The sequence below is a fragment of the Hemitrygon akajei genome, chromosome 29 (assembly GCF_048418815.1).
Source record: "Hemitrygon akajei chromosome 29, sHemAka1.3, whole genome shotgun sequence".
Lineage (NCBI taxonomy): Eukaryota > Metazoa > Chordata > Chondrichthyes > Myliobatiformes > Dasyatidae > Hemitrygon > Hemitrygon akajei.
This window is the reverse complement of record NC_133152.1, coordinates 50,965,417-50,989,666: the sequence shown is the minus strand read 5'-3', so window position 1 is coordinate 50,989,666 and position 24,250 is coordinate 50,965,417. Positions and strand designations below refer to the sequence as shown.

Sequence of the window (24,250 nt, the reverse complement as noted above, 5' to 3'; positions counted from 1 at the left end):
GTCCCCGTGCCGGGGCCGTGGTGGTTGCAGTCTGGAGAGAGTGACCGAGCGAGTGAGAGTGCGACAGGGCACACGCCCCCCCCCCCCCCCTTATAGGTAGGTAACATCTATCAGCTGACAAAAGTTTGGCTCGAGGGATGACTTACAGTAGATCGCAGTCAGGTAGCTGCTCTGCTACTTACGAAACCCTGAGCCCGAATTAGGTTGTCTGCGAATATTTTAGCACCGGGTTCCCCACGAACATCCAGTGTGCTAAACAGGTTTAGAGGCGGCGCCCATCTGTCCGCATCCCAGGCCAGTAACAACAGAACTTCTCGCCGGCTGCGCAAGGTAGCCGGTTACCCGAGGCCAACCAGTGATCCCTGGCACTGGGGTATCACTGCGTTTAGGTGACTGAATACCTCGTGTGTGTTCCAGTTCAACAGTGGGCGTGTCAGGGAATGAGGAAAGGTGCAGCTGACTCATCGTTTCATATCGCCAAATCATATTGTTTCCTCGCGGCCCAGTGGTTGGGGACCACCGATCTATGGAACTCTATGGAGGCAGAGTTCTTGGCTATTTTTAAGATTGAGTGAGAGCGCAGTCTGACCAATGCCTTATAAATTCTCAGCATCACGTCCTTGCTCTTGCATTCTAGTCCTCTCAAAACCGCATTGCTATTGGGATGAATTGATGAATTATTTAGCTTTCAACAAGGAGACAACCTGACATAGAGAAAAGGTTTGAGCTGACTAATGTTCTAAACTGAGCATCTCCTTCTCCAGTAGACCGGTTGGTCAAAAGTTACCTGCCTGTATGTGAAAATTTCAGTTAAGATTAGTTGTGTGAAATATATGAGAGGTTGTTTGAATGTACTCACTTCTCCCACTTTACTCTGCCCTTTCCTGGTCTCTGAGACGTTCCGTCACCTTCTCCTCTCCATTGTGATACTGCAGAGGTAAACAAGTTATTATAATCACTAGTTTAGAAAATCAAATTTTGTAAGTGGTATTTGTTTTGTCACTCTGTCTATGAGAATGAATGTAACATGATATTTCCCTTATGATGTCCTACACCGACTCTCGTCATTATCATAAATGGCACAAGGACTCTGTGGTTCCCAACATGGGCAGAACTCTCATCATTTCACCTTCAGTTAACTACAGACCCATTGGCTGGGAACATCTCTGCCTTCCTCCGTCAGCTGAACTATGAAAAATGTTCCTTCATGGATATCATCGTTAAATCAGCTTCAATTACTGTGATATTTATTATTGCTCCATTAGTAGAGACAAACCATCCTGAAGCAACTGACAGTCGAAACAAATTTCATGATCTTCTCAAATCACCTTCCACGTCACTCTCCATCTTCACATTAGACTCCCAATGTTGTCCCACATTCCACATTCTCATCATGTTTATCTGGGATTTCACCAGCCCAAAATAGAAATATCTATCAATCAATATCACCAGTGACATCTTACCTGAAAGCATCCTGTCTTATCATCCATACTATTCCTCATCAGCCCTGGTTCTGCCAACCACACTGTGCAGCACTGACTCCCCAACATTACACCACGTTATTACTCCTCCCCTCCACAACAGACACATCACATCATCTCAACTAGTTTCTATAACACCATAGGACACAGGAACAGAATTTCCTATGTCCATCAAGCCTTTGATCATGGCTATTTATTTTCCCTCTCAACCCCATTTTCCTGCCTTCTCTCTATAACATTAGACGTCCTTACTAATCAAGAACCTATCAACCTTCATTTTAAATATCCCCAATGACTGGCCTCTACAGATTACCCTCTGGCTAAAGAAATTTCTCCTAATCTCTGTTAAAGGGATGTCCCACTGTTCTGAGGCTATACCCTCTGGTTTTAGACTCCTCAATTACAGTATAGGAAATATCCTCTCCACATCCACTATATCTGGGCCTTTCAATATTCAGCAGGCTTCAATGAGATCTCCCCTCATTCTTCTAAACCCCAATAAGCACAGGACCAGAGTCATCAAATTAGCCTCACATTTTAACCCTTACATTCCTGGATGTTTTCTGAGATTTGGGGACCAAAACTACTCACAATCTTCCAATGAGATGGAAAATAAGTCAACCATGGTGAACAGTGAAGCAGACTCAATGAGCTGAAAGGCCTAATTCTTCCCTTTGTCTCAAGGCCTTATTAGTAACCTCGGTACTTAAACACTTAACGCTTCAGATGCCATCAGCTGATATTACCGTTAAACATGCTTTGCAACTGGTGAAATTATGCATTGTTTCAAGATAAAAATAATGTGCATGGAAAACATAACAGGACATTAGTTAAATTAAATTGCAGTCTTTACATTATGATGTCAATTTTAATTCTGCAGTCATTGCAATTTAATACACGTGCCTTTTAAATATTGGAGAGATATTATGTACTTACCGTGGGGCTTTGAAAGTTCCGGTTATCTATCAAAAACAAAAACACAAGAAGTACTGTGAAATTATTTCTAGTAGTGATGAGACAACCAACAGAGGAGAGGATAACACCCTGACACAATGGTGCCAAGGTAACAACCTGTCCCTCAATGTCCAAAGAACAAAATGGCTGATCATGGATTACAGGAGGAAAGGAGACAGGCTCACCCTGATCAACATCAATGGGACTATAGTTGAGAGAGTGAGTAGTTTCAAGCTCCTCGGTATACACATCACTGAAGATCTCACCTGGACTGTACACACTGCTGTGTGGCAAAAAAAAAGCACAATAGCGTCTCTTTCACCTCAGATGAACGAAGAAGTTCAGCATGGGTAACCAAATCCTCAAGACCTACTACAGGGAGAGTATCATTGAGAGTATCCTGACTGGCTGTATCACCACCAGGTACGGGAACTGCACCAACCTCGATCACTGGGCACTGCAGAGAGTGGTACAGACAGCCCAGCGCATCTATGGGTGCAAACTTCCCTCCACTGAGGACATTTATAGCAGCAGGTACGTAAAGAAGGCTGGGAATCTCATTGGGGACACCAGTCACCCCAACCATAGACTGTTTCAGCTGCTTCTGTCTGACAAACACTACTGCAGCATTAAAGCCAGGGCCAACAGGTTACGGGACAGCTTCATTCTACCAGCCATTAGACTTATAAATTCATGTCTGTACATTGCAACAGTCATTACACAATGTGATAAATAAAGTATATCGGAATCAGAATCTGAAAAAAAACAAGAGCTATGTAGAAGGGAAGAGTTAGATTGATCTTAGAGTAGGTTAAAAGGTTGACACATCATGGGCCGAAGGGCCTGTACTGTGCTGTAATATTCTATGTTCTATGCACACAGTAGTTCATTCACATACCTGTTTTATGTTTCTGTTTCCACAAATAACATGCCACGGGACCAAAAAGAATTACAAGCAAAATAATGGGCACAACAACATAAATGGCAATTAGCCTGTTGTTCTCTGCTTCACATTTCACGTCAGCTTCAGCACTCCCTGGTTCAACCTGTTTAAGATTCAGTGTTTCACATCTGAGGAAGATATAGAAAAACGTAAATCGATATACAGTAAGTACCCGCGATAGTTGCTCAAAGTTTAATTATAATAAAACTGTTACAATTGATCTGTTATTGAACTCCCAGTCGATCAGAAAAAATGTCAACAGCCAATGATCTACAGGATCTTTCAATTCCATCTGAGTGGGGAGACAAGGCCTTGGTTTAACATCTCTCCCGAGACACTGCACTGCAACAACAGCCTAGATTCAGGGGCACAGGTCTTGTAAATTGGACTTGAACCACAAACTTCTGAGTCACAGAAGGTGCATCCACTGTGCCAATGTCGACTTCTGTAAAAAATGTTAAATAAAACAATCCCAGGTATAACAGAAAACCTGATCTGATAAAGTAATGTAGACATTAAGGGGCAGTTGAGTCCCTTTGTCTGTGTAATGTTGTAGGGTCTGGTCTGTTGGGAAATGACCAAAAGACCCGAATATATAAATAAATGGAAAGGGAAGAGCAGGATGGAAGTTAAAAACGACCAGTCAGAATGCAAACAGACAGGAGAAGTGAGGTGGCTGGAGTTTGATAACGTCATTCTCAATGTTGAGAGATTGCCTGTGTTTTAATTCCCTTCTCTCCATGTTCTTGACTAAAACTGGAGCAGGCTCTGTGCACAACTCAACTCACACCTACACATGAATCTACAGATGCTGAAAATATTCAGCAAAATGCTGCAGGAACTCAGTGGGTCAGGCAGGGAATAAACAGTTGATATTTTGGGCCCAGACCCTTCATCCAGACTGCAAATGAAGTGGGCAGAAGCCAAAATGAAGGTGGTGGGGGAGGGCAGGAGTACATGTTAGCAAATGATAGTTGAGATCAGGCGAGGAGGAAGGTGGTTCCCTACGCTTCCCCTTTCTTCAATGATCCACTGTCCTCTCCTATTAGATTCCTTCTCCTTCAGCCCTTTACTTCTTCCACCTATCATCCCCCAGCTTCTTACATCATACTCCCCCCTCCCACCTTTGTATTCTGACGTCTGCCCCATTCCTTTCTAGTCCAGATGAAGGATCTCGTTCCCAAAATATCGACTGTTTATTCCCCTTCATAGATGCTGCTTGATCTGCTGAGTTCCTCCAGCATTTTGTGTGTTGCTCAACAATTCAACACATTTTTTTTGATGTAGAATATGTAAAAATATACTTAAGGATTTTTTGTATTTCAGCTTACAAAGTTATGTGCAAATTATGATTATACTTGAATTATGCAGAGAATGTATGATATACGTATGTTTTCATTTTCAGGTTTTTTTAGAAATACCTTAAGTGGAAATGCATCACCTGAACTGAAACATACGTACACTCAGTGGCTACTTTATTAGGTACACCTTCATATAAATACAACTGCAAAGAAAGCACGACAGAGCCTCTTCTTCCTCAGGAGTCTGCAGAGTTTCAGCGTGTCATCAAAAACCTTGGTAAACTTCTGCAGATGTGTGGTGGAGAGTGTGCTGACCGGCTGAATTCCAGCCTGGTATGGGAATACCAATGTCGTTGAGTGGAAAATCCTACGAAAGGTAGAGGACTCGGTCCAGTACATCACAAGTAAAACCCTCCCAACAATTCAGCACATCCACATGAAACGTTGTCATAGAAAAGCAGCATCCACCATCAAAGATCCTCACCATCCAGGCAGAAAGTATAAGAGCCTCAGGGCTCACACCACAATGTTCAACAACAGTTACCACCCCTCAACCATCAGGCTCTTGGACAGAAGAGGATAGTTACACTCAGTTAAGGACTCTTTTATCTTGTTACGTCATGCTCATTATTTATTGGTATTTATTTATATCTACAGTGGCAGATTACAGTTCCTGATGTTCACAGTTAGTTACAGTTACAGTCTGTAGATTTGCTCAGTATGCCCACAAAAGAATTTCGGGGTTGTATGTGGTGACATATATGTACTCTTACAATAAATTTTACTTTGAACTTTGAACTGCATCAGTACACCTGCTCGTTAATTCAAATATCTAATCAGCCAATCATGCGGCAGCAACTGAATGCCTAAAAGCATGCAGACAAGGTCAAGAGGTTCAGTTGCCGTTCAGACCAAACCTCAGAATGGGGAAGAATGATGAAGAAATGTCACCCAAGTGACTTTCACCATGGAGTGATTGTTGGTATCAGGCGGGGTGATTTGAACATCTCAGAAACTGTCAATCTCTTGGGATTTTTATGCAAATCAGTCTCTAGAGTTCACAGGGAATAGTGTGAAAAACAAAAAAAAATCACCTGAGTGGCAGTTCTGTGGGCAAAAAACATCTTGTGAGAGAGATCAGAGGAGAAAGGCCAGACTGGTTCACGCTGACAGAAACTCAATTAACCATGTTTTACTACAGTGATGTGCAGGGGAGCATCGCTGAATACACAACACATCCAACCTTGAAGTAGATCGGGTAGAGCCGCAGAAAACCACGACCATACTCTCAGTGGTGTCGTCATTAGGCAAAGAGGTACTGGAATAAAGTGGCCACTGAGTGTCTATGACAAGTACAATGTAAAACTTACTTGCAACAGCATCACAGGCACGGAGCATCAGAGACACCACATTCACAATAAAAAAAACCGAAGGGCTTGTAATGTGCTGTACTATTCTATGTTCTAAAACATCAATTAAACAGATTACACACAGGGTTTACTGGAATGAACACAATTAGTACAAAGACAGATCAGCATTGTTTCTGTAGTGTGGTTACATAAGGATGAAGAAAAGTACTTCTCATCTTTTGCAGACCTGTAAGGAACTCCACACTCTCCAAATTAAATGAGTCTGCTAATTTTTTTCATCTGGGAGTTGCTGCCTAAGTGCAAAAGCTCCCAGTTATTCCTGAAATGAGAGACTTACATTTGGGGTACAGAAAGGAAGATCCAGACAATGAGACAATTCACTGAAAGATCTCCCACCCAGGACAAGGCAAAAGGAGGGAAATACTTTCCAAATGTACATCAATGGGCCAGGCAGTTTCTTTAGTTCCCTCTAATTAAAGAAGTGAGAAACATAGAAGAGTGTTTTCAACCAGGTTCTATCTTGTTAACAGTACATTAGTGCAAATGATTAATTGTTTCTGAAAGGCAGATTGTGAAAGATTCAAGATTGAGGTTGGGGCAACTTGGGATCAATTCCTGAGCTGACAGTTAGGAGTTTGTACAATCTTCCCGTGACTGCGGAGGTTTCCTCCGAGTGCTCTGGTTTCTTCCCACAGTCCAAAGATGTATCGGTTGGTAGGTTCATTGGTCATTACCAGTTGTCCCGTGATTAGGCTGGGATTAAATAGGAAACTGTTGGGCAGCGCAGCTCAAAGGGCCAGAAGGGTCTACTCCACGCTGCACTTCAGTAAATAAATAAAAATGGCTTATTGTCATTCTTTAGTGCACAAATGTGAAGGAGGTCTTTTTTTCTCCAGTCCTGCTGAAGGATCTCGGCCTGAAACATCGCATATACTCTTTTCTATAGATGCTACCTGGCCTGCTGAGTTTCTCCAGCATTTTGTGCGTTGCTTAGAGTTCCAGCATCTGCAGATTTTCTCGTTTGTGAAAGGAGAACAAAATGATTGTTACTCCAGATTCGAAGTAGCTTGAAAAAAAAACAACAGGCATAAATTCTGCCTCAATGCCTTATGGTCATGTGGTAGGTTTTGGGGAGAATTGGGTTGCAGGGGATAATAAATCAGCCATGACTGACTGGAAGAGCAGACTTGATAGACCGATTTATCTAATTCTCCTCTTACGTCTTATGTTCTTAAAGAACATAATAAAGAAATAAAAACACAATAAATATAAAAGCAATCCTACAAAACACACAGACTGATTATGTGTACATAAAGTGATGCTGGGTGACGTGTATGTAGTAGTGTGGGGAGTGGTGGGTTGGGTTAATGTGGGGAGGTGTTGATCAGACTGACAGCTTGGGGGAAGTAACTGTTCTTGAGTCTAGTGGTCCTGGCATGGTCGCTGTGTCGCCTCTTCCCTGGTGGTTTGGGGCAAAAAGAAAGGAGGTATTGAGAAAAATCAACAAGAGGTGGTACTTTCTGAACATGGATACCGTGGAGTCTGAGGTACTTACACTGTCCAGTTCTTACACTCTTCAGTTGTTGAAGCTTCCCTTGAAAATGTTCCGTCAGGACATTTCTCACACACTGTATCTTTGAAAGGTGTTCCTGAAACACACAATTAATGTTATTGTGGGTAACTTATAAAGCTGTAATACCAGTGTCAGAGAGATCTTGTTACTTCTTTCCACACTCCTCTTCAAATAGTTAAATAAATGTGCAATTCCACTTTCAACTGTTATGAAGTTGTCACCTGCAGCATGTTGAAAATATCAAAGAATCCACTTCACTGAGTAGTTCTCAGTGTTTAAGAACAGAATTTTTGAACCTGTTTTAACATCCACAAATACCGTCAGTCAATTACTAGGGTCTAGAAAAATACCCATGCTTCTTGGTCACACCACTGTACAAATAACACTCCCAACTCCGAGCAGCACAGGAGAGGAATAAATTATTGTGTATTCCTTTCCTCATGGTGGATTAGTGTGTGGGCCTCTGTCAGCTGAAGAATTTGCTCAGACTTAGGAATAGCAGCATGAGAAGAGGCCAGATAAAGCACTACCAAAATAATAATGATATCAGAGATGAGGAGGAATTTATTTAGCCAGAGGGTGGTAAATCTATGGAATTCATTGTCACAGATGGCTCTGGAGGCCAAGTCATTGGGTATATTTAATAGGTCTTTGTTTAGTAAGGGCATTGAAAGCTACAGGGAGAAGGCAGGAGAATGGGATAATAAATCAACCATGATGGAATAGTGGAGCAGACCCGCTCAGCCAAATGGCCTAATTCTGCTCTTACCTCTTATGTCTTATGGTCTTACATCAAGCTGTTTAACAAAGAACTGGTGTAGAACCTCAGACTTTCTGTGGTCAGGAGCACGCAGTCATGCAATAAGATGGGCAATAGAGGCTGAAGGTTGGTTCCCTAAGGTTGTTATAGCCAGGGGTGGTAATGGGGACAAACTCCCACTACCTATTAAATGCTCCCAATGCTGTGTGAACCAAAAAGCCTCTGAAAACCAAGTCTAGCTCCTGGCCTTCACGTGTGATTTAGTTACTAAAACTAGCAGAACTGTTTCTACTAACAGAAGGTGCAAAGGCAGGTTATAGGCAATTTAAATCCAGTCGCTTAGAGCAGATGGGGCTAGTCAGCCGAGACTGGCAGCTCATCTAGGAGAAGGAAAACTCTGATCTCAAGCTTCCACTGCTTTGTGACCATACCCAGTCATGGGGAAGGCCTCGGGAGTAAATCCAGTGCTGGAGCACTTAGGGCAGTCCAACATTAAGTTCAATGCTGACTGGCAACTCCTGTGATGCTGCTGGTACCAAACTGTATCAGTCTCTGCCGTTCCTTTAGATTCATCAGATGCATGGAGATGTGGAGCTTGCTACATGGACAACAGCTTGCTCTCCATGTTGTACTGCCCAGGCTTGTATACCTAGACAGCTAGGACACAATATCCATGGTCAACTCTGATCGACTGAGGCCTCAGGCTCGGTGGCTAAAACTCAAGCCTGGCCAATAGCGGGTAAAATGGGAAGTGGGATGAATTAGCTTCTTAAAATACAAATCCAAAGACCATTCCAGTTACACTCAAAGAACTAACAGCAAGCTGCCGTTGCCAGTAGGGGGCCTCAGGCAGCCATCCTCAGAGCAAACTCCAGTTGGTGCCTGTGATTTCAATTTCCCCTGTCCTGCCCAGGGCACAGCACTTAGTAACAGCACTCCATCAACCTACCTTTCTCTTTAACTCCTTTACCAGGTGGGCATGCTGTGTGCTTTCTGGCCATCTGACAGCCATCAATGCAATAATACCCTTCCCTGGGCTCACATATCGTATTGCGAGTGGCAGTACAGTTTTCTTTAGTTTGAAGTCCCAGCTCTGTAAATACAAAACATTTATGAGATCCACGATGAATTAAAGTATACTGCTTTCTGTTTGAAGTTAGACTGAAGACTAAATCGGGATTTGGCTGCTAAATCCCTTGTGTCTGTGCCACCATTCAAAAAGATCTTGTAGCTCAAAACCTCTCTCTTGTAATTAGCTCATATCCCTGAAAATCTAAAAATATATCACACTTGGTCTTAAACACGCACAGCTGGTGAGCCTCTCAAAGTAGCTGTGCTCTTACTCTGAGACTCTGACCCCATGTTCCTGATAATCCCAGCAAGGGAAAATGTTATTCCTGTTAATCCCACTAAGAATTTTTAAAGTGTTGTGTGATATCTCTCATGCTTCTTCTAAACTCCAGAACAAGGTTTCCCAACCAAGCGTCCATGGGCCCCTCAGTTAATAATAGGGGTCCATGGCATAAAAAAGGTTGGGTTGTAGACGTTACAATAATATGATCCGGTTAATCTTTCCTTATGAGACAATTCCTTATCCCAGGAATTCTTCTTGTCCTCCTCTATCAAAAATATGTCAATCTTTAGGCCAAGACACCAGACATGTACACAACATCCAGGTACAATCCCACTAGAGCTCTGCAAGCACACCATTCTGCCATTATTAATCAAAGTGGATAAAGAACTTAATATTCCATCTACCATATGTCACCCATTCACTTATCCTGTCCATATTCTCCCATGAACTCACATTGCAACCTGCTTTGTATCAGTAGCAAACTTAACAAATCACTCAAAAAGCAAAAATTGCAGATGTTGGAAAATTGAAATAGGAATTGCTATAAATATTAAGCAGCTGCATAACAACAAATTTCAAGATGTATGCCAGTGATAATAAACCTGATTCTGATCCTCAGAATGAGCTGATCTGTTGCGTGAGAGTCAATCCCGTCCTATTACTCCTTCCTGTTACCATTTCCTTTTAACAGTTTCTAATATTTCCTGATTGACTCATTCTGTGCTACCTGGTCTGTGTGATAACCAGTGCACCCACTACATCTATAGACAACTCTTTAATACAGTAATGTGGAATGTAGGTAATCAGATCCTAATGATTTGTTGGTTATCAGTGTCATTAATTTCTCCACTGCTATGTTTCATTAATCTATTTCAGCTCTCTATTCACCCCAGACCAACATTCACCACTATTACTAGAAGTTTTCTGTGTTTTCCTCTCTGAAAGCAGGTACAGAATATCAATTTCTCTAACACTTCCATATTCACCAATATATAGTGTCTCAATGATCACAAAGATTGATGTTATTCACCATCTGTATTTACACTGCTGTGGCGTGTTGGGTCAACATGTAAGAAAAAGACATGCACATGAACCAGATTATCATTTGCCATTTTATGTTATTTTCTGCTACTGACTGTATTGGTCTAGTATTCTGCTTGACTTTTTCTTGTCAATTTCTCAATCATTCTCCGTTAAATCTGAAAAGAGAATCCAATCCTCACCTTCACAGCTTTCAGGCAACAGTATAAGTCCATTCCTTTCACATTATAATCAATTTAAATGGCTGACATAAAAATGGGGGAATTGTGGATGGTGAAGTAGGTTGTTAAAGGATACAATAAGATATAGATCAGCTGGAAAAAAATGGCAGATGGAGTTTAATCCAAGCAAATCTTAGGCGTTGCACTTTGGGAGGTCAGAATCATATTTGTAACATTGGCATGTCTTGAAATATGTTGTCTTGTGGCAATAGTACAGTACAATACATAAAAATACTATAAATTACCATAAGAATATACAAAAACTAAATAAACAGTATATCAAGAAACAAAACAGTGATGTAGCATTCATGCATTCATCAACCATTCATAAATTTAATGGCCAAGGGGAAGAAGCTGTCCCTAAAATGTACGTCAATCGAAAGGGGGAAAGTCTGCAGTAAAAGGCAGGATATTTAAGAGCAATTACCAATAGATGGATATTGAGGTGGAAGTCCACAGGTCCCCAAAAATGACCACGCAGGTAGATAGGATGGTAAAGAAGGCCATATGGCACGCTTGCCTTAATCAGTTAAGGCATCGAGCACAACAGTCATAAAGACATGTTGTACACATAAAAAAACATTTGTGAAGCCATATTTGGAATATAGTGTGGAATTCTGAATCCCACATTACAGGCAGTATGTGGAAGATTTGGAGAAGGTCCAGAAGAGGTTCATCACAATGCTGCCTGGATTGGAGAATCATATCTACAGTGTCTATAAAAAGTATTCACCCCCCTTGGAAGTTTTCATGTTTTTACAACATTGAATCTCAGTGGATTTAATTTGGCTATTTTACACTGATCAACAGCAGAAGACGCTTTTGTGTCAAAGTGAAAACTGATCTCTACAAAGTGACCTAAATTAATTACAAATATAAAACACAAAATAATTGCATAAGTATTCACCCCGTTCAAGTCAGTATTTAGTGGATACTCCTTTGGCAGCAACTGCAGCTTTGAGTCTGTGTGGATTGGTCTCTATCAGCTTTACATATCTGGACATTGCATTTTTCCCCATTCTTCTTTACAAAACTGCTCAAGCTCTGTCAGATTGCATGAGGATTGTGAGTGAACAGCTCTTTTGAAGTACCAGCCACAAATTCTTAATTGGATTGTGGTGTGGACTCTGACTTGGCCACTCCAGGACATTAAATTTGTTCTTTTTACGCCTTTCCGGTGTAGCTTTGGCTTTATGTTTCAGGTCATTGTCTTGTTGAAAACAATTCTTCTCCTAAGTTGCAGTTCTCCTGCAGACTGCAGCAGCTTTTCCTACAGGATTTCCCTGTGTTTTGCTGCATTCATTTTACCCTCTACTTTCACAAGCCTTCCAGGGCCTGCAGCAGTGAAGCATTCCCACTGCATGATGCAGCCACCACCATGCTTCACAGTAGGGGGGTTTGATTTTGATGATGTGCAGTGTTAGGCTTACGCCAAACATAACGTTTAGTCAGATGGCCAAAAAGCTCAATTTTGGTATCATCAGACCATAGAACCTTCTTCCAGCTGACTTCAAAGTCTCCCACGTCTTCTGGCAAACTCTAACCGAGATTTCATGTGAGCTTTTGTTTCCAACAATGGCTTTCTCTTTGCCACTCTCCCATAAAGCTGCGATTGGTGAAGAACCTGGGCAACAGTTGTTGAATGCGCAGTCTCTCGTATCTCAGCCACTGAAGCTTGTAACTCCTCCAAGGTTGTCACACATCTCTTGGTGGCCTCCCTCGCTAGTCCCCTTCTTGTACGGTCACTCAGCTCTAGGCAGATTTACAGCTCTGCCATATTCTTTCCATTCCACAGATTGTCTTAACTGTACTCCAAGGGATATTAGGTGACTTGGAAATTTTCTTGTCTCCTGACATGTTTTTCAAGAACTTTTTTGCAAAGTTGCATGGAGTGTTCTTGTGTCTTCATGGTATAGTTTTTGCCAGGATACTGACTCACCAACATCTGGACCTTCCAGATACAGGTGTATTTTTACTACAATCAATTGAAACACCTTGACTGCACACAGGTCTCCATTTAACTAATTATGTGACTTCTAAAACCAATTGGCAGCACCAGTGACGATCTGGTGTGTCATATTAAATGGGGATGAATACTTATGCAATCAATTATTTTGTGTTTTATATTTGTAATTAATTTAGATCACTTTGTAGAGATCGGTTTTCATTTTGACAGTAAAGAGTCTTTTTCTGTTGATCAGTGTCAAAAAAGCCAAATTAAATCCACCGAGATTCAGTATTGAAAAATAATAAAATATGAAAACTTCTGGGGGGGGGGGAGGTTGAATACTTTTTATAGGCACTGTTTAAGGAGAAGTTGGACAAACTTGGGATTGTTTTCCCTGGAATATTGAATACTCAGTGGAGATGTGATAGAGGTTTATCAAATTATGAGACACATAGATAGGGCATATGGTCTAAACCGGAGTGTCTGTACATAACAAAATGATAAGCAGTGGTAGTTGGGGATGTGGAGGGAAGGTTAGTGGGTAGAGGTGTTGATCAACCTTACTGCTTTTTGAGTCTGCTGGCCCTGGTGTGGATGCTATGTAGCCTCCTCCCTGATGGGAGTGGGACTAACAGTCCATGAGTAGGGCAGGTGGGATCCTTCATGTTACTGGCCCTTTTCTTGCACCTTTGTGTATTTATATCCTTGTTGGTGAACAGACTGGTGCCAGTGATGCATTGGGCAGTTTTGACTACCTGTTGTAAAGTCTTCCCGTCCACGATAGTGCTGTTTCCATGCCATGCAGTGATGCAGTTTGTTACGATGCTCTCTACTGCGCATACAGGTAGTCCCCGAGTTACGAACATCCGACTTACGGACAACTCATACTTATCAACCGAGGAAGAAGAACGCCATCCGACATTTTAAGCCAGATCCCGACACCGTCCGCCATTTTAAGTCATTGCGTTGACACAGTGTTGAGTGTTTAACTTTGTATTTGGCTTAAATTTTTCTTAGTAAGATTCACCCTGACCCTGCCGCCCCCCCCCCCCCCCCCATTCCGGTCAGCTGGTGGCGCAGTCAGATCAGCACCAGGCTAGAGAACGGAGGTTCCCGAGTTCGATTTAGTGACAGATCACTCCCGTGCCAGGTTGATTATCGATCCAGTGAGTCCCGTACCATCCGTGCCGGGTTGATGTTGAGCTCGCAGCTCGACCTCGTAAAAGAAACCACTGCCACCTCCAGTTTAAATTCCCACACGGAATATTGTGGAGGATCAAATACCCAAACCCAGCACAGACCCCACTTGTCCCATTTAACCTGTCTCAGTGCGGTGCAGTTTAGCACCCGGGGAATCAGTGCTGTGGACCTTAGGACCCAGCAGACCTCGGGAGCCGGCGCAGGTTGGGACCTGCCGCCCGCAGTGTTTCTGTTCCATTGACGGGAAGTGATCGCGATTGAAAATAAAATGGAAATAATAGTGTTTGGAAAGAGGTGAAACGCCATCGGTCATTAGAAAAGCGTTAGGCTACAGTTGGTCAACGATCGGAACAATGTTAAAGGAAAACGGATAAAGTGAGAATAATGGAGCACGTGAAAGGTGCTGCCCCGATGAAAGCTACAATTATTACTGAGCAACGCAGTGGTTTAATTATTGGAATACATACGTTTCTTAAGTGTTTTATACGCATAGAAAGGTAAAATATATACTATATACTAAGACAAACATTTGACTAACTGACGCTAAATAATACCTGATGTACTTGGTCCGACTTCCGTACAAATCCGACTTAAAGACGGACTCAGGAACGGAACTCGTACGTAACCCGGGGACTGCCTGTATATAGAATGATATGAGTATGGCTGTGCAAAGTCCAGCTGTCTTCAGCCTCCTCAGAAAGTAGAGGAGTTGGTGACTTTCCTGATTGTGGAGAATGTGTTCAGAGACCACGATAGTTTGTGCGAAGTATGGCCTCTCCCAGGAGTTTGAAACTGTTTGCAATTTCCACTGCTGTGGCATCAATGCTATACTGTGGTTAGATTGCATCTGGACAATTGCATTCCATATTGGTTGCCCCATTATAGGAAGAATGCAAAGAATTTGGAGAGGGTGAAGAAGTTGTTTACCCGATGCTGCATGGCTTAGAGGGAAGCTGCTATAAGGACAGCTGCGACAAGCTTGAGATGTTTTCTCTGGAGTAACAGAGATTGATGGGAAATCTAATATAAGTTTAAACAATAATAAAGGCATAGATTGAGTAAACAATTTCCAATATCCTTTTCCCAGGGTCAAAATGTCTGTTAGAGGGTGAGAGGAGTAAAGTTCAAAGGAGATGTGCAGGGTAGGTTTTTAGCACAGAAAGTGGCGAGTGTCTGGAATGTACTACCGGGGTACTGGTGGAGGCAAGAACATGGAGGTGTTTTTTTTATTATTTTTAAAATATTTTATTTATTAAATTTTAGAAAATTACAAAGAATAAATGTGATGATGAAATAGTGAGAAAAATAATATTAACCCTCCCCCCTCCCCTCAACCCTCCCCCCCTTAACCCTTATCTAAAGAAAGAAAAAAAAGAAGAGAAAGATTGCCTGGATATCGGAGGATCCCCACATGCTCCATGGAGTTCAAAATAATTTTAATATTTATTTTTACTTTCCCCAATTACTTTATAATTTTATCTTCAAAGGACCTATGTATTTAATCCTATCTTTTGTAAGTATGGGAGCCAAATTTTCAAAAATATATCATATTCATTTCTTAGATTGTATGTAATTTTTTCAAGTGGAATACAACTATGTATTTCATTATTCCAACAATCCATAGTTAAATATAAATCAGATTTCCAAGTAACTGCGATAACTTTTTTGGCTACTGCCAGTGCAATTTTTATAAATTTTTTCTGATACTTATTCAATTTAAGTTTCGGTATTGTCCCTTCAATGTCTCCTAATAAAAATAATACTGGACTATGTGGGAGTTGTACTCCAGTAATTTGTTCCAATAAAAGTCTTAATTTTATCCAAAATGGTTGAATTTTAAAACAAGACCAAGTAGAATGTAAAAAAGTACCAATTTCTTGATTACATCGAAAACATTGGTCAGACATATTTGAATTTAATCTATTTATTTTCTGTGGTGTTATATATAATTGATGTAAAAAATTATATTGTATTAATCTAAGTCAAACATTTATTGTATTTCTCATACTATCAGAACATAATCTTGACTAGTTTTTTCCATCAATTTTAACATTCAAATCAGATTCCCATTTTTGTCTTAATTTATAAATTCCTGATTTAATTGTCTGTTTTTGAATCAAATTATACATACAAGATGTAAATTTTTTAATTTTTCCTTTTTGAATTAATATTTCTATTTCACTAGGTTTTGGCATCAACATTGTTTGACCCAGCTTTTCTCGTAAATAAGCCTTTAATTGAAAATAACAGAAAAGAGTGTTATTTGATATTTTATATTTATTTTTTAATTGATCAAACGACATCAATATACCTCCTTCAAAACAATCACCTATATATTTAATCCCCTTTTGGAACCAATTATGTAAAAGTTTATTATCCATTGTAAAAGGAATAAGTCTATTTTGAATTAAAGTTCTTTTTGCTAATAAAGATTTCTTTATCTCATCGTCCATATTTACCTTATTCCATAAATCAATCAAGTGTCTTAATATAGGAGATTCTTTTTTTTCCCGTATCCATTTGGATTCCCATTTATATATAAAATCTTCTGGTATGTTTTCTCCTATCTTATCTAATTCTATTCTAATCCATGCCGGTTTTTCTTCATCAAAAAAAGACGCAATAAATCTAAGTTGATTTGCTTTATAATAATTCTTAAAATTTGGAAGTTGTAACCCTCCTAAATCAAATTTACATGTCAACATAGAGGTGTTTAAAGGTTGTTAAATAGGCTCATGAATGGAGGGACATGGATCATGTGAAGTAGGAATTGAGTTTTAAAAAGAGCACTCCATTGAAAGACGCTTCAGAATGGGGTTTATGTTTCTCTATAAATGTCTCATGAATCAGATTGAGTACTTTGAAGAGGCAGCAAGGAGGATTGATAAGAACAGAGTGGTAGATGTCGCCTACAAAGACTTTAATAAAGCTTTTGATCAGGTCCTGTATGGTAAGATGGTACAGAAGGCCAGAACATATAGGATTTGGGTGAAGAACCCAAACAGATATAAAACTGACTGAGGAATATTGTTTTCCAGATTAGAGGCCTGAGCGCAGTGGGGCATGAAAGCGATTGTTGCTGGGTATCGTGCATATTAAAGATACGAATGAAAATGCAGGCTGCACCACTGGTAAGTTTGTAGTCGATATCAAAATTGGGACGGGTGGCGAACACTGCAGAGGGATCGTCTAAGTTTACAACAGGACATAGAACAACTGGGAAGATGGGAAGGGGATAGCAGATGGAATTTAACTTGGACAACTGGAAAGTGGTGGACTTTGTGAAGTTGAAACAAGGCTTACACAGTGAATGGTAGGGCTTTGAGGAATCCTGTTGAAGAGAGAAACCTGGGGGAATACAAGTACACAGTTTCTTGAAAACGAGAACACAGATAAACAGGGTGCTGAAGAAAGCTGAGGCTTCAAGTGCAAGAGTTGAGATGCTGTGTTACAGTCGTACAAAATAGTAGACAGACTGCACTTGGAATACTGTATGCAGTTCTAGTTACCAGACACTAGGAAGAATATAATTATGCTGGAGATGGCACAGGAAACATTTACAAGGGTGTGACCTTGATGGGAAGGCTTAAGTTATCAGGTAAGATTGGAGAGGCTAGGTCTGTTTTCTTTGGAGCGAAGAAGGCTGACAGCCAAATGATATAGATATATGGAGGCACTAATGCACAGATTTAAAAAAAGCTGCAGAGAGTTGTAAACTCAGCCAATTCCATCATGGGCACTAGCCTTCACAACATTAAACATATCTTCAAAAGGCGGTACCTCAAAAAAGGCAGTATCCACCTTTAAGGATCCCTATCACTCAGGACATACCCTCTTCTCATTACTACCACCAGGAAGAAGATACAGGAGCCTGAAGAGCTTCACTCAATGTTTTAGAAGCAGCTTCTTCACCTTTAATTGCTGAGTGGTCTATGAACTCATGAACTCTACCTTACTTTTTTTGCTCTCTTTTTGTAGTACTTTGTTTTTATTTATTATTGCAAAGCATAGAATTTGTTTTAATGCAATGCGCTATTCTTCTGCCGCAAAGCAACAAATTCCATGATACATATCAGTGATAGTTGATAGGGTAGATAGCCAGTGTCTCCTTTCTCTGGTAAGAGTTTCTAAAACTAAAGAGCATGTGTATACTTGCATGAGGGAGGTGGTTGTGGGGGCAGGAACAGTAACAACATTTAAGAGGAATCTGAATATATTTGAATGAAAAAGTATGTATGGATATGAATTTAATGCATGTAAATGGGACTTGAACAAATTGGCATGATGGCCAGCACAGACCATGTGCTGTACAACTCTATGACTCTAAATGTATGTCAAGGCTATGCCTTCCTGCCATCTGTGACTGGTCAATATATCAAGATGGTTTCATGCAAGAGTTTCATTGATGAAAAAGAGGTTTTGGCACCTGGGAAAGGAGAAACTTTCTTTCCTATATAGAAGTTTAACTCCTAATCTTTGGACTGGAATGTTGACTCCTTAGTACCACTGTTTTCCTAGAGTTAACTATTCGAAATGACAGCAGTTGTAATTCCACTGGAGATGTTGAAATTCATTGTTGTGTAAAATGAGTTATTTCTTCAGAGAACAACCAAGTTTTACTAATCACTTCTCTGGAAATTATACCATTTAATGCAGGGGCCACCAGCCTTTCTTGCAACATGGACTGGTTTAATATTGACAATATTCTTGCTGACCGGCTGATGGGTGGGGGGGGGGGGGGAGTGTTAGTCACGACTGGAATATAGGTGATAAGTCAATTATAAGTCACTTGTAAGTGGCTAATACACTCATTTCCTTTCTAATAGGGTTTATCTAATGAATTTAATATTAAACACACCGCATATTTTCCTCGTTTAAACATAAAAAATCATTGCAACACACCAATATCGCTGAATCAGTGGGAGCCCTGGGCTTGTTTCCCTGCAACAAGACGGTCCCATCGAAGGGTGATGGGAGACAGCAATACTTGAACAGGGTTCCTTATGTCCAGTCTATTCCACAATTTAGTTTTCGTTGCATTCATTGCAGAAAACCCCACTTCTCAGAGATATGATGTTGGAAATGGAAGCAACGTTTTCAGTGCTTTTGTGGCTGTCTCAGGATATTCAGCCTTGACTTTGATCCAGAATGCTGGCAGAGATGTTATGTCAAACATACTTTTCAGCCCACCGTCATTTGCAAGCTCGAGGAGTTGATCTTCTTCCCATGCTGACATGGATGATTCACCGGGGACATTCACAAATGGGTCACGGACCCATTCCTTTGCACACCTTGGATCATTTGTGGTTGGGAAGTAACACTCGAATTCTGTTGTCAGCAAAGATAGGTGATTGCCCACCAGCTGTGAGAAGGACGGAGCGGCCTCAGTCTCTCCCAAAATCCCAGCTAATGTTGGGAACATGTCAAATATGCCCCTGTCCTCTCGCTGTCCCCACAGTTCCAGTTTGGCTTTGAAAGCAGACACTTTACCTGCCAACTTGAAGACAGTTGTCATTCTCCCCCGAAGTGACAAATTGAGTTCATTGAGCAGGTTGAAGATGTCACACAGATAAGTGAGTTTTGCTATCCATTCCTCATCACTGAAGTGTGCTGCCAGTGGTGATTTTTTTGGCTAGCCAGCATTTCCCTTTGTATGACACAGTGTGTAGACTGGCATTCAGGAGCAACCTCTTTGACTCGGGTGGTGAAACCAGACAGCTGTCCAGTCATAGCTGCATATTCCAACACAGAATGACCAGTCCAGTTTGCCTGACATGTAGTCATTCAAAGACTTGAATAGTTCTACCCTAGTTGTGTTAGTTGGCAGCGGCAGTGCACACAACGTATCCTCGTGCACATCGTCTTGAAATATATATCGCACATAAGCCAGCAGTACTGCCTTGTTGTTGACTTCGGTAGACTCGTCGACCTGGATAGCATACCATGGTGACTCATTAAGCCGTTCCAATAGCTGTGCTTCGATGTCCTCCACTATGTTATTGATTCTCCTTGAAACTGTGGTAGCTGAAAGAGAAACCTGTGCCATGTTGTTAGCTGCAGCTTCTCCCAACAGTTCACGGCACATGTCCCTGGCAGCAGGCAGAATCAATTCTTCACCAACAGTGAAAGGCTCCTTAGCCTCAGCAATACGGCTAGCCACAAAGTACGATGCTCTCAGAGCAGCAGCATTTGTGGAGGTGGTGGCTCTCAGCACTTGCCTCTGTCCCGCTTGCTCACGTTTTCTTCTGCTTAAAAAACTCAATGGGTTTGTCTTTAAGTGCAGAGTGCTTGGACTCAAGGTGCCAAAGCAGTTTTGAGGGCTTCATTGCCTCATTAGACAGCTTGTCCCCACATATCACACACAGGGGGCTTGGAGCGTGCGAGTCACCGGTCACATTAAAGCCATATTTTATGTACGACTCATCGTATTTCCTGTTGAAGGAAGCTTTCTTTTTTTTTGTAGTCTTGGCCTCAGCTGTCTCTGAGTTATCATCATCGTTAGGCCTTTTATGTCCCCTACCACCTCTTCCAAAGAAACTCTCAAGTGACATTTGTTTTTTACTCATCGAGTAGTTGTAAGTTAATGACCGACTGATGGCCTCGCAGGTGTTCAAATTCAAGAGTGGGCGTGATGGAATGAGGAAAGGTGCAGCTGACTCATATTGTTTCATATCACCAAATCATATCGTTTCCTCGTGGCCTGAAACCGGTCCGCAGCTCGGTGGTTGGGGACCACTGATTTATTGGGCTGAAATTGCACTATCCTCAATAACATCAATGAGCTGCTGCACCTCAGCTATTGTCTCCATATATTGCATTCACTACTTCTGGAGATCATTCTTTGCTTTGTGCACTCAAAGTCATTCCACGTTGCCATCATTGACTGCTGCCCCATCTCAGATTGAGTTCTTCATTTAATTATTACCCAGGTCACACAAAGCCAAACTAAAGGAGAGAAATTTCAGCCAATTTTCCTTCACCCTGTAGGAGGAACAGGCATGGGTTGAAGATTTCTCAAGTACAGGCATTCATGTCCATGCAGAGATCTTCCTGGCAACTCCCACTGCCAAGAGTATGTCTGTAGTCCAGAAAAGGTGCAGTGGCTCCCTTGTACAAAGATCATGCCTCCTGCTAGTTCTGTTTTCCACCACCTTGCCCAGCTCCTATTAACTCTTGTGAGCACTCTCCCAACTCCATATTCTTAGTGTATTCATTCTTTAGATGAAGGCTCACCTGCAGCCTGATCAATGCTGCTTATATTAGGCAATATGCCCTTTTGAGAACTGGTTTCATGGCTCAACTCAGCTGGGCTAAAATATGACAGATCAAAACATGTCAACTTTCACAAAAACAGGGTGACAAGAGAGGCTGTTTTAAAATCCCGGAAAGAAAGTGAAGCAACTTCTACCCCGGGATATTATCACTGAGATTTAAGCTCATCATAATTTGTCCTACAGCAAGAATCTGATGGCAGAAAATGGCACGTCAGGTTTGAAGTTAAGCTCAGGTTTTCACTACGATGCAGTCATGACATTGTTTGGTACAATAGCAGCAAGTGGTGTCAGTAATACTTTGTAAATGAATTTCAGAAAACCCTGATGGGTTGATAAAATCAGCATAACTTCAATCAATATTATAATAAATACCTGCATCGCATATTTTACACTTAGAACATTTCTCTTGTCCATTTGGATGCTCCATATACTCTCCATTTGTACAGGGATCGCATGTTGTGTCCGTCATCAAGGTGCAGTGTTTGGATACTCTAGAGCCTGCAATAAAACAAAAATCTGCATTGGAAAAGTGACAAGGAATCACAATGCTTATTCTGCTCTCAAAGAATCAATTCGAATGCATTTTTGCCAAAAAAACACGCTACCTGAGAACCATTATTACTTCTGAGCAGAAATAGTATTTCAGCGATGCCATGTATTCAGAGACGCTGTATGCATAAGCACTATCATGGATACACCCTATTTTTTGCAGCCCCTTGGAATTGTGGATGACTTGGTTAAGCTCCAGCTCTGTGGTTCCGAGGTGGACGATAAGGCTAATGTAAACCTCAGAGACTCAGCCTCAACTCTGGCAGGATGTTTGTAATTGGGCAGGTGGGTACACGGCTTGACGGCTGATGTGTTCAATCTTCCAATGACAGTGTATTCTAAATTCATGAACATGAGGCTCTACATGCACACTTCAATATTCCTTCCCCATATTGAGCAAATTCAAATCTGGGATGCCCATTAATCACAATTTTATAACAAGCTTCTTTTATCCCTCAGCCATCAGACCCCTGAACCAGAGTGGCTAATTACACTCACTCCAATACAAAATTGATTCCACAACTTATGACTTCCCTTTCAAAGACTCCGTAAATCACATTCTCAATATTTATTATTTAGATTTTTTCTTTTTTGTTGTATTTGCACAATTTGTAGTCTCTTGCACATTGGTTGTCTGTGTGTAATTTTTTATTGATTCTATTGGGTTTCTTTGTACTGTGAATGCCTGCAAGAAAATGTATCTCAGGGTCGTATATGGTGACATATGTGTACTTTGATAATAAATTTTCTTTGAACTTTTTTGTCTGTCCACCTGGTAAATGCTTACTGTCACTTAACTCAAAACAATTTGTTTCAGGTCCTGCAAATAATATGGCCGTCCATCAGGCCTAGGAAAGGAAGCTGATGTTGGTTTGCTTATTTGGAGGGAATGCAGAGACTTGTCTTGCTATGATTTTCTTGCTGCATATCGTCCATGTCACAGAAACATACAGGGGTGCAGTGAACCACTGCTACCCTGTGGAGCATGAGCTTTGTGACAGATGTGTGGTCTTGATCTTCAAACACTCCCTTCCTCAGATTACCCAGGTACACTGGAGGAGATAGTGAATATCACTACTGATAAGTGGATTCTGGTTAATTGGGTCATCAGATAACCAGGGCAGCCATTTATTTGGGACAGCCTTTCCAGTGTAGCAAAATACCTCTCCTAGCCAGTAAAGTTGAAAAAGCTATCACATGTTGGGCGGAAGCAGACACTTTGCTTGCTTCCTCTGGAATAATCCCAAAAATTGCTGTAAGTGGATTAGGTTGAACATCCACATCTATAACTTTAGATAATATTCCAAACATATCCCTCCAAAAATTGTTTAAACTTACACATGACCAAAACATATGAGTTAGAGTAGCCACTTCTGTGTTACATCTGTCACAAATAGGGCTTATATTAGGAAAAATATATGCCAATTTATCTTTGGACATATGGGCCCTGTGTACTATCTTAAACTGAATTAAGATGTGGCGTGCGCAGATAGATGAATTATTGACTAAATAATAAATTTTACTCCATTGATTATCTGAAAGTGAATGTTGAAGTTCTACTTCCCAGGTGCGTTGAACCCTATCATTAGGCGACATGCGAGCATTCATTAAATATTTATAAATAATAGCTATTAATTGTTTTTGAAAAGGTTTAAACTGAAAAATAGCATAAGCCAAATTTAAAGAGCAGGCCGAGGGGTAATTCGGTAAAAAATTACGTAAAAAATTCCTAACCTGTAAATATCTGAAAAAAATGTGTATTAGAGATATCATATTTATCTATTAACTGTGAAAAAGACATTAAACAGTCTTGTAAAAACAAATCTAAAAAAGTTTTTATTCCCTTAATTTTCCATGTTAAAAAAAGCCTTGTCCAAAGTTGATGGTTTAAAAAAGAAATTAGAATAAATATTACTAGAAAGTAGAAAATCATTTAATTCAAAAAATCTACAAAATTGAAACCAAATTTTTAAAGTATGTTTAACAATAGGGTTCAGAGATTGTCTACCTATCTGGAGAGCGAAAACGGAAGAGGAGCTCCTAATAAAGAAGCTAACGAAAACCCCCATTACTGAATTTTCCTCCAACTGTAACCATGAAGAGCGATCTTGGTCATCTATATCATAAATCCAAAAAGTAATATAACGAATATTAACTGCCCAATAATAAAATCTAAAGTTTGGTAAAGCCAGTCCTCCATCTTTTTTTGATTTTTGCAATAAAAGTTTATTCACTCTAGAGCTTTTATTATTCCAAACATAAGACAAAATCAGAGAGTCTA

General features: G+C 40.7%; 2 protein-coding genes across 2 annotated transcripts in view; both read right to left on the bottom strand.

Moving 5' to 3' along the window:
• LOC140718521 (uncharacterized) overlaps positions 1-24,250 on the bottom strand; it is a 182,864-nt gene that overhangs the window by 6,108 nt on the left and 152,506 nt on the right. The gene's annotated exons all lie outside the window — the stretch shown is intronic.
• Positions 1-24,250, bottom strand: part of LOC140718519 (tumor necrosis factor receptor superfamily member 3-like) — a 110,247-nt gene that overhangs the window by 56,013 nt on the left and 29,984 nt on the right. Inside the window, exons 7-10 of the mRNA XM_073032473.1 lie at positions 21,793-21,918; positions 9,332-9,475; positions 7,605-7,698; positions 3,447-3,506 (exon numbers count right to left, since the gene is read on the bottom strand). Coding sequence (XP_072888574.1) covers positions 3,447-3,506; positions 7,605-7,698; positions 9,332-9,475; positions 21,793-21,918 — 424 coding nt within the window. The remainder of the gene's footprint in view (positions 1-3,446; positions 3,507-7,604; positions 7,699-9,331; positions 9,476-21,792; positions 21,919-24,250) is intronic.